At 41.9% G+C, this 11,616-nt stretch overlaps 1 protein-coding gene across 11 annotated transcripts in view; it reads right to left on the bottom strand.

The window, feature by feature from the left end:
* Positions 1 to 213: 213 nt before the first annotated feature.
* The window catches only part of RIMBP2 (RIMS binding protein 2), a 307,137-nt gene continuing 295,734 nt past the window's right edge, over positions 214 to 11,616 (bottom strand). For 7 of the 11 annotated variants that reach the window (XR_015144420.1, XM_086347255.1, XM_086347257.1 and 4 more), the window contains 2 exons: positions 3,752 to 3,886; positions 214 to 1,629 (listed from right to left, as the gene is read on the bottom strand). Coding sequence is in view for 9 of the 11 variants with exons in the window: in XM_086347255.1 (XP_086203381.1) it covers positions 1,441 to 1,629; positions 3,752 to 3,886 (324 nt within the window). In the remaining 2 variants the exon portion in view is untranslated. Of the gene's footprint in view, positions 1,630 to 2,828; positions 3,252 to 3,751; positions 3,887 to 11,616 lie in introns of those variants that run through there. The other 4 variants (XR_015144419.1, XM_086347259.1, XM_086347262.1 and 1 more) reach the window with 2 other exon arrangements.

Below are 11,616 nucleotides of genomic sequence, written 5' to 3'. Positions count from 1 at the left end.
TTGTTTGTCACTGAGTGGACTGTCACCAATAATGCTAGGGTGACAGCATTTTGTAAATGACTCCCCACACGTAGGTCAGAATTACTTTAGAAAAAAAGTAGTGCACAAGAGGTAATGTTATAGAGTTTTTTTTGTACATACAGGAGAAAAGAATTCAGTTATGCTGCTATTATTTTAAAAAGCATTTAAAACAAAGATACAGAATAAATGGCATTGTATAAAATAACAAATTTTATTTCTATAAAATATTTTACACTAGCTGTACACATGCACACACCCACGCAGAACTTAACCACACATAGAGTAATTTCCTTTGAATAAATCTACCACATACTATTATATTACAATTTACAATATAGTTTTTGAAGACACAATGGGGAAAGCTTTGTCATTCATTTATAAACCTTCCATAAATTACAAAAGAAAGGCAGTCTGAAAAGTATGTATAAAGAGTAAAAACAATTTACAAGTGGACAAGAATTACAAAATAGTAACCATCAAATACATCTGCCAACAACTTTGTAAATCTGTTTTTGTTCAAGTGCCAATGGTGAAGATTGGTATGGAATAATTTTGAAGAGACTTAAATTTAGGATGTTTCTGGTGTGGCTTATGCATTATGTGGATTGCTTTACGTGTGTGCTGCTCATTGTTGACTGTGTATGGCATCTTGACAAATAATGAAAGTAACGTAAATCCATATGCCACAAAATGTAACACTGAAAGCAATGAATATTACCAGGTTTCTGGCAGGTTGGAGAAGTGTGGTACTTTACCAAAGCTATCTCCTCTCCTCTTTTTTGAATGATTTGAATAAGTAAACATTTTCTGTGTGTTGCCTGGCTTGCTTTAAAAGCTGAAAAGCCAGGATCTTAAATTGCACAGCCTGCACAACTTGGTTTCAAACCACTGTGTCTGTGAGGATGAGAGCACTGAATGCACAACACATACAAAGTGTACACTGTAGTTTTTATTAGACAGTACAAATCATTGTGCATTTATAAGGCAGAACATCAAGGCGATTAAACTAGGAATTTCAAGACCAGAGTTAAAGTGAGAGTTATGCATTATGAGGCAAGCATTTTGAAAAGGGAGAGAGGTTGAAATCATTCCTTTAAGGGCAGATGACAAATGCACAAAGACTGGAATCCCAGGTAGGGAGTGAGCTACAAAGAGCTACTGGCTCCCTGCATGTTCACGAGACAGCCCAGCTCCCGCCAGAGCCCGGGCACTAATAAGAGCGGTGGGCGGAGGCGGGTGGGAGCACCAGCAGCTCTTTGTCCTGGCGCTGGGCTTAAAGTGGATGGTAGTGCAAAGAGCATTTCTCTACTGGTGTCAGGGGAGAAGATTGTTTTTTTAGGAAGTACTTGAGTCATGAAAGCCCTAGTTTGGAATTAAAGAAAATTACATAGATTTGGAAGTTGTCCGGAAGCACATGAATCATTTCACTGCACCCAGCTTTTTCAGCAGTTTCTTGCCTTTGGAAAGCAGCCCCTTTTTCTTTTTCGAGGACATTTCCCTGCCTCTCCCAGGACTACCAGTACCCATAGATGACGTAGGTGACCCCGAATGGAGATGTACTGTGGGGGATGGCGCTCTCCTTGCTGTACCTGAACCCTCAGGAGGAACCTAGTAGGTACATTGTTACAGTTTATTGAGTGCGCGAGCGCCAACAACATCCATCCGCTCACTCGGTAACATCAGAAACACCACACTGCCCCGCTTCCCACCAGGAAAGGTAAGGGTGGATCGTTTCTTCTTTCAAGGGTTAAAGTATGCTCTGAGAGGCTCACACCTCTCCCAGGGCATATCTCTTACAGGGGGTCTAGCCATCAATGTTGGGTTTTCAGTTTCTTTGTCTCCGGGGAGGGGGTGGCCATTGCTTTGGCAAAACAAAGCTAGGTAATAATTTACTTTGTAAACTAAGACCAAGAGCAGGAAAAAAAAAGAGTTATTTTGAATTAGGTTGAGAGTAATATTGGCCAAGTACCCATCTTAAACACAAAAGTAATCTTAAACACAAAAGTTCTTAAAGAAAGTTTTGTTGTATATGAAAACTACTTGGGTATATAAAACCCTGACATTGTTGAGTGCACTCCTGGGTTAGTTAGTATACTGTAGAAACACTGGAGATGGCACACCGGTTGAAAGAAAAAAAAAACTAAAATGAACCTTAATTACAATCAAAGAAAGCTTAAAGGCCCTTCTTGTATGCTTATTTCCAAGATATTAAAGATGTCTTTTTGTCAATATAGAGCACATGGTAGGACTGTACACTTCAGTGCTTAATGCTGCTTTGCAAGAGCAGAACGGCATGGGAGGCATGACAACTGGCCTCACCCACGTTTCTGCCCTGGGCATGCCTGAACTCCTCTTACTCCCTTACCTCACCAGAGCAGACCTCTCTCTAACATGAGTGTTCATTATTCAACAGGCAAATGATATGAGCCAAGGGGCTTCAAGCTTACTTGGATTTAAAATCAAGGTCTAATTCTAATGGAAAACACCTAGTAAAGCATCCCAAAGTACACCTGAAGATACCATCTATTCCATCTAATGCAATCGTTTGAGCTGCATGTTTCATTAAACTTAGTATTGCATTGGTATACCAACAGAGCAGTCTTCCACCAAACGCTTTTGTGTTCAGGACACTCACTTGTGCTTTGAGGAGAAGCACCAGCTCTCCTGTAAGGTAGAGGGGTGGTCACTTAAGAAAAAGCCATCTGCTGCTCAAGCCAGCATGGGAAGTGTTCAGTGCCAACTCTAGATCACCTCTTGGTCACTACTCATCTGCTCGATCTCGAGTTGCATTTTTTTTTTAAGTAAAATTTCCATAGTAAACATTTATTAGGTTGTGCTTTTTCCAAGAGTGGCTAACAATGCAATATGCAGCTTTAATTATGAGTAGACATTGGAACACTGTGTAAACAAACAATTAGCCTGTTAAGAAATATGTTCCCAATGTTGGCCTTTCAAATATTCTCAATGTAAATCATAGGAAATAATTATTAAAGATGATTTATTTCACTGCAAATTCAGTTGCTTTACAACTGAGACCAAGTAATACTTTAGGTCCAATGGGTTTTTGAGACATATTTCTTTTTTTTTTTTTAACCCCACAGTGAAGCCTTAAGTCTACCGCATTGGTCCAGTTAAGGTAGCTTAAGTTGGTATCTTTATAGGTATCTTCAGTTGCTCACTTACGTGAAGGCTACATTGCCTGATTAAGGTGTGAAATGAACACTCTTCTTCTGTTTCCAAGCAGATGAGCAAAGAAATAAAAATATATATATATAAAAATATAATATATAAAAACTCGCAGTGATGAAATAAAATAAAAATGAGACACTAAACATGAATGTAATCTAATAGTTATATATGGTTGAGAAGTTCTCTGACCTTTGTTCAGAGGATCTGTTAAGTCCTAACAGGGCAAACAATCATTACTGCCCACTGAATCTATGGACTAGCCATCCCCTCCTCACTCTTGATCAAACTGAGATGTGCTCCTGGGATGCAGGATGGGAAGCTCCTTTGTGAGTAGAGCAGGCTGATTAGATCGAAAGGGTCATTTTTGTGGAACAAATAAACGTGGTTAGAATTTTGGGGCACAATCCCCATGGAAGGGCAGAGAAAAAACTCAGGGTCTATGCTTTTCGGCCTAAGGTATAAAGAGAGCAACGCACAGGCTGTACTGGACCACCTACAGCAGAGCGGGAGGGGGTGAAACATGCTGAGTGCTTGTGCTTACCCTTTTCGTCTTGGAGCGCATTGGCGTGTCCTGTGAGTAGTGGGACGGCGCGTCGGAAAGGTAGACTTCTACATCATCAGGCACTTCTTCTAGGAAGTTGGAAGGTACAAGCCCTTTCTGCCCATTAAGCTCCCCCTAGAAACACAGAGATGAGAAAGAAGAATGACTGACCCTTGTTCCCAGAAACCCACTTCTTGCTTTCACTAAAGGAATATAGCTCAGAGTAGTGAGTTTATCATGGTTCAAAAGTGGTAGAGCTAGGGACGCCAGCGTTTCCTAACTCCCCTGGTCACAAGAATGACCTTGGCCATGTGCTTGAAGTACAGGGTCACGCCCATCTCCCTCCTTCTCCCTCCCCACCCCAAGTCTCATTTTGGACTACGGTGGAGCCGAAGAATCTGTTCCAGCCAAGAGGCCTGGATGAGTCTTAGGATCAGCCACGCTTAGAAACACTCTTTGAGAGCATCTCACTTCATAGTTCTCAGCCCTGGCTGACCTCTGAATTCCTAGAAAACTTGTAAAAAATACCATTGCTCAGGCACATTGAGAGAGGGGAGCTGGGGGTGTGGGGGCAGAGGCAGGATTGAAGGGACAGACCAGTTCATCCTATGCTTTACTACAGTCTCACTGTAAGGATCCACACAATAGAGGAAGATGAAACTGTCGATACCTCCTTAGAGGTGACTGCTTCAGTTGATACCTTTCTACTCAGTAACATGCCTATGCATGTGTGGGGAGAGAGTAAATTAGCCAAGATGGTGGGTTCAGGCTCTCTTGCTCCACATAGTGTAAACAGTGACGATGTAACAGCTGAGATCATTTGTAGCACTGTACACGGGCGTCATGAGGTACTCGCTTGGTCAAGGGCTACTTTGTGCAGTACGCCTGTATGAGCGCCACCTAAAGAAAGCAGGCATGTTACTGGTGCGTCATGGCTGTGTCGGCCATGAGAGGAGAGAATGCAGCGTGTCTACTGCTACGGCTGCTATGTCAGCCAGGAGAGAATACCGTTGTGGCTGCTGCATCAGCCAGCAGAGAGGTTGTGTTGTCTTCGGTTATGCTATGGCTGCTGCGTCAGCCAGGAGAGAATAAACGTTTCTGCAGTTCCTATGGCTCCTCAGGTCTTCTTCCAGCTTTACCACTCACACCTTGTCTACCATGGGTTCATGGAACAGTGCAGACGGTGTGAACAGCGAGACAACTGGTGCTGTCAGCAGGATCAGCAATACAGCATGTAACCTAGACCAGCTGCTCACCGGATGTATCGAGAGGTTCACAGTCCACATGTCAATCCCCCCCAGTGCCAACTGCCCCACAGAACCCAAAACCAAGTTCAAAACTGGCCCCAGATAACATGGGAGTCTGTTTCTTTGTTCAGGGTCTAGGAAATGACAATTTGAAAGTGACAGCTCACAACATCAAAATTAAAAACTATGCATCCAAGGACATGACCAACAGAGTGTAAAACAAACCTACACGATGGGAGAAAATACTTGCAAGTTATTATCTAATACGAGTTATAAAGGATATATGAAAAAATTCTACAGCTTTACAAAATAATTCATCCAGTTAAAAAGTGGGCAAAGAACCTGAATAGATATTTCTCACAAAAAGACATACAAAGGGTTAACAAGCACATAAAAGATGCTCAGCATCACTATTTATTAGGGAAACAAAAATCAAAACAGCATTAGGATGGCAATACTGGTGTAGATACAGAGAAATTGGACACTTGCATGCTATCGGTGGGACTGTAAAACAGTACAGCCACTGTGGAAAAAACAGTATGCTGGCTCCTCAAAAAATTAAAATTACTATATGATCGAACAGTTCCACTTCTGGGTATTTACTTGAATTAAAAGCAGAGTCTTGAAGAGGTTCTGGTATGGCTGTATTCACAGCACTCTTCACAACAGCCAGAAGATGGAGTCACCCTAACTGTATCGGTGGATGAATGGATAAACGATGTGTGGCTCAATGCAGTATGATTCAGCCTTCGGAAAGGAAGGAAAATCTGAGCTATGCTACGACGGTGATGAACCTCGAGGATAGCATGCTAGGCGAATGGTCAAAAGAAGAACACTGAATGATTCCACTTACACGAGGTTCCTAGAGTAGTCAGAGTCACAGGAGAATGGTGGGTGCTGGGGACAGTGTTAACTTTGCAAGATGAAAAGAGTTCTAGAGGGGGATGGTTGTGATGGTTGTGCAACAATATGAGTGTACTTAACACCAGTGAACTACACACTAACGAGTGATTAAGGTTGAATTGTGTTTTATCACAATTAAAATGAATTTTTTAAAAAGAGGCAGGTCCAGGTACCGCCCATGTTTTCCTATGCAGTAATCCTCCTGAGCCCCAAATCCACCTGCCCAGTTCAGCCATCACCTGCCTCCTGCTTTGACCTTGAAGATTCCACTCTCCTGTTCTCCTGTTCAGCTTCAACCCTTCTTCCTCAGGCTCTCCTGTTAGCTTGCTTTTCTCTGTTGCTGTTACTTAGAGACTTTCTAGGACACCTTTATCTTTTATTGTGCACGTGTCCCTGATGATTTCTTCCACGTCAAAGGTTGCAGACAACGTCGATACACAGACACTGGAATCTCTATACAGTCCAGACCTCCCAGTAACTCTTTAACAGCCAGCTTTTTTTTTTTTTTCCTCCAGCATCAGAAAATGACCTTCTTTGGGTGAGCACCAGATGGAGTAGTTGGCTCATAATTGGGGACTACGTTCTGTGAAAATACAGCTTTACACACAAATCCCCATCAGTACCATGCTCACATCACAGCAGGCACCTGTGTGACCACAGACCTATACCCTCCTGCCTGTTCAGGCTTCCGGGCTGAACCCTGCCCTAGGCTCACTGAATGGAGTGTGGGGGTACTGTCTCTACAGTGTTTCCTCTCTTTTCTCCTGAGCCTCCCTCATACAGGTCTGTTAAATCACGTGTCAGAAGTGTGCGTGACACCACTGTCAGATGTGATCACTAGAATATTCCAGGGGCGTGAGTACTCCTCCGTCTTGGAGAGGCTCTGTAGCCTCAAGCTCAGTATTTCGTGTTTTCCTCTCAAACATGTCCTTATTCCTGTTTTACCCAGGGCACCCATCAGCTAAGGCAGAACCTTGAGATATTCCTGGAAGATGTCCCAACTAACCATCTGAGCCTCCAGTATCTGTCTGCCTCAGTTACCATCTCAGTTCAAGCCCTTGTTCCTCACCTGGGTCATTCCATAGCTTGTACCCTGGACTCTTGGTGACACGTAACCAAGCCCCCTGGGACTCCCACCTCCCTTCAACATTCCATTTGCAAAACCCTTGACTACAACTGTCTCTAAGAGAAACCTGACATTTCTTCCCTCTTGCAGATCCTTCACACTCAGATCTGTGGTCCTCTTTGAGCCTCATTTCCATGTTTGAGGCCAAATACAAACCGTGTCAAGACCTTACATTCAAACAGAATTGGATTATGTTAGGCTAAATGGCAGAAAACATTACAACTGCCGCATTTTCTTCATGCACGGTCAGCACGAAGCCCAGTCATGCTTGCGTAGTTCTCCTTCTTTGCTGGCTTTAATGCTTTTAGACTGCTACTGTGCAGCCAGTTTCCTTCTGACCTATCACAGTACATGACTTAAGAGTCTGGGTGTAGAAACACTGCACCATGCAAGCATCTGGTTAACACAGGCTAAGTAAGGGCGGAAGCATTATGGGGTGCTGGAAATCTCAAGTGATTGACTTCACTCTGGATGCTATGGATTGTGGAGGGGAAGGCCCAGGTGGACAACAGAGGTCCCTCCATCTACTCTCTGTTCATTATGGGATGTTTGGAACTGAGGAGAGACTGGGAAGAGATCACAGGAGTATATCCCAGAAAAAGTTAGCTCTTATGAGAGCTTTCAAGATTGCATGCAATGTCAAACAACACAAGTTTGGTGAAGCTTGAGATTATTGGTATCAAGTTATATATCCCCAGTTCTCATTTATCAAATAAGAAGTAATTGAGAATAAGTGGACTGGGCAGTCTACTCAGCAAATCAGACCAACAAAATAACAGTAAAGCCATTTGGTGGAGATATAAATAAAAAGTGTACATTTCATATCAATTTAGATCTGATTCCTACTATCATGCAAAATTTAGGTAGGCTAAGCCAAGAAAACAAAGAGATAAAACATAACACAGCAATGGAAACATGCAGCTCATAGTAGAAAAATATTTTTAAATAACCAGATAATACTATGTCCAGTTTTGTCTAGATGTTTTAAAATATAAATGAAAGGTCTGGCCTTCTAAATATACATAGATTCTAAAAAAATTGACTCAATAAGAATATAATCATTTAAGCAAATGAAAACTTTTGTACAACCGCATCCTAAAAAGATAATGAACCTAAAAGACCTTTTAGACATAATCTTCACATAATTATAAGACCTAACTATGTCATTTTAGCTGTCCAGATCATGAAAAATACTGGAAGCTTACCAGTTCATTCACAATTCTAGCATAATCCTGATATCAAAAGCCATATAAGAGATATTCCAAAAATTATATTCCAATATAATTTCTGGAACATAAATATGATTCTGAATAAAATGTTAGCAAATCAAATACAGCTCTTTAAAAATAGTTGTAAAAAATAGTGGTATACCATGGTCAATAATTTACTGAGAAAAAAAATAAGCTTAGCAAATGGAAACAAGATACTTAACAGTATAAAGACCATCTCTCTATTGATAGTCTAGCTTAACACATAACAGTGTAAAGATTAGTGATATTCCTACTAAAATACATTATGTCAAGGATCCCCTATCCTCACTATTCATAATTGTTCTAAATGATGCAGTAAGACAGTAAGAAGAGATGACTGATATTAAAGAAAAGACAAAATGTCTTGACTCTGGGAACCCAAGAGAACCAACTGACGACAATGGAAATAATGCATCCAGAATAAAGATTTGTAGGGGAGCATAAACATGCAGATAAACAGGCACAGCGAGCACACACGTACATGCACATAAAATGCACACACACACACACACACGCAAACACACACACATGCCCATATACATACACATGCACACACATTCATGCATGTTTGCATGTATGCACATATGCACACATACATGTGTGTTGCATACATATACACAAAACAGATACATACACACATACATATGTATACACACATTTCCAAGATACTTTCTAAATAACCAGTTGCCTTGAGCAGGAGCTCCGCCCCTGGCAAAGGTCATGAGGAAGGAGGCTCGGCATACGCAAAAGGCGGGATCAAGCCTCAGGAGTTCCCCTGGAAATTCTCGAGCATCTACCCCCAAAACCAGAGTCTCCCTACTTTCTGCTTTGTGCTCTCACCTACACCTCTGACTTTATGGGGGGCTGTCCCCCAGTCCCTCTCTCTGAAAAAAGAGTTAACTTACAGCTCCAGTTAATAAAGTTCCTGGGTGTGATAGTGTTTCAACCTACAAACTCCTTTGGAAGTCCTCTAGCCTGCCTGAATAGGTTTTTCCAGCCATATGGGATTGTTCAGAGCCTCCCAACTGTGAGAGGCATGAGATGTTCTAAACTGTCTAAATACAGATTCTTTTGAGCAGTTAAAAGATTGATTAGAAATTGTATTGGTGAAGGGTTTTTCACTTGTTGGGCCAATGTTTGCTGCTAAGTTTCCATATCCCTTACCTACTGTGTCCCTGGCAGTGTATTGATTAATATAATTGGTGTAAGTAGTAATGTTTGTAACCTTGGACCCTTGAGTTAATTCTTTTTCTTGTTATAGCCCACCACACCTTTGCCCTATAGGAATGCAACTTTATCTAATGCTTTTGGAGGGTGGTGCTTGACTAATCACCTTTAGAGAAAAATAAGTTTTCTGAAGAAAGGGTCTTAAAATGTTAACAGGCCTCCGGGCCAGAAGATGATGCAAATCACCTAAACTTTTGCATATGATAAGTTTGCAGGAAGAAAGCCTGGCTTACTGCATGACTCTACCCCTTCCCCCATTATCCTCTATGCATAACTTAAGGTATAAAAACTACTTTGGAAAATAAAGTGCGGGCCTTGTTCACCGAAACTTGGTCTCCCCATGTCGTTCTTTCTCTCACCTTCTGGCTGAATTATTCAGCATCTTTTCTCCACTGAATTTCCTCACTGAGCTATCCTTATTCTATTACTCTTTATATCCTTAATTAACGTTTAATTAAGCAGTTGTTTCCTGATCCTCGCCGGCGCCGTCCCCGCTTCGAATTCCTTGGATCCACCGGGACTGGACCCCGGCAACCAGTAAAATATACACCAGAAAAATCATAATAGCAAGAACATAAGAATGAACTTTAAAAGATATATAAGGATGTGTAAGAATAAATTCATGAACAGATGAAAGGAAAAACTTAGAAAAAGTCAGACACACCTATGTTAGAGTTGAAAGACAATGTCATGTCATCTAAAAACTCCCCAGTTTCCTCTAAAAACTAAATGCACCTCTAAATAAAGTACTATGGCTTTGTTGTGGGGTGGGATCCTAGTGAAGAGATCCCTCCCAAATATGAAAATGAATTATAAAAGCACAGTAATTGAGAGAATCGAGTAGCTGAGATATGGATGCAGTCTGGTCCTGTGTACCTGGGAGTGTACTGCACATTCTGTATACTAGGCGTGTAGTACACAGAAGGGTGGGATTTTTAAACAGTAGGAAAGGATGGATTACTTAATAAGTGGCATGGGGACATTAGTTTCTCTAATTAGAAATAAAGTTAGACACTTGAGATTTATATGTGAAAATGAAGCTATCAAAGTGAAGAACCAAGATAAAATGATTATTTCTATCACCTTGAAGGACTTTTAAGCATGCCTCCCAAGGGCTGAAAAACATAAAAATTTACATAAAAATTTAAAACTTCTGCTTCATAAAAGACAAGACAACAAAACCACACACAAAATGGAAAATTTGAAAAGCAGATGATTACCTAGAAAAAGAAATACTTGCAACATATGGACAAAGTGTTGAGACAGGCTTGGACCCGGAACCCGGGACCTTCTGCTGCAGTGCCTGCACCTGGTGAAACATCTCCAGCATCAGAACACAAAGAAACTCGAAGGAACTAAAACTAACTCCATGCAAGGAGTCAGTTAGGGCAAATTACGGACAACGGGGTACAAAGAGACCCCAAAACCCAGCTGCCACTTCTGAAGAGCCCAGAGTAAAAGCAGAGGTTTGAGAGCAAAGCCAGGGTACCTCGCATGCCCCCTGCACACACCACCACCTAAGGGGTGGGCAAACCACCTAAGCTACCCTTCCGGGCTGACCCCTGGACACACCTCTACCCTCACCCCATGTAAGGAACACGCTCGTCCCCCTCATCTGAGAGCAAGCAGGCAAACCTGTTGTTTGTTCTGGCTCCCCACTGTGCACCAGGGGCCCAAGTAAAGCCTTACCTGAATTTTTGTCTGACCTCTGATCAATTTCTATTGATTGGGGAAGGCCAAGAACCCTGGTTGGTAACACCATGAACAGTCTCACTAAAAACTATTCTCTTAAAAATCAGAAACTGCATCAGAGGAGCTTTGAAATACCGTGTGTGCCTGATGTTGTAAAATCCATTTGACCCCAAGAGAAACCTGCCTTGTCAGGGCTTGAGAGTTTCTTGATTATTTTCATTATTTAAAAAAAAAACAAAAACAGAAAGAGGAGGAAAGTGGGATGCAAGATGCTGACCCCATTCCTAAGGCTAGGAACAGCAGTAGGTGTCTGGCTGGGGAGGTGCCCCTAAGATGACTACCCAACATGCCTGCCTTCTCTTCAGGAATATCAGGAGATCTGCTCCGCTGGCCCAGGGCAGAGTCAGGACTCCCCCATCC

Source organism: Bos grunniens, chromosome 17, assembly GCF_055505025.1.
Source record: "Bos grunniens cultivar Pamir isolate PY7600 chromosome 17, Bosgru_T2T1.0, whole genome shotgun sequence".
Classification (NCBI taxonomy): Eukaryota; Metazoa; Chordata; class Mammalia; order Artiodactyla; family Bovidae; genus Bos; species Bos grunniens.
This window is presented reverse-complemented; position numbering and strand designations above follow the sequence as displayed.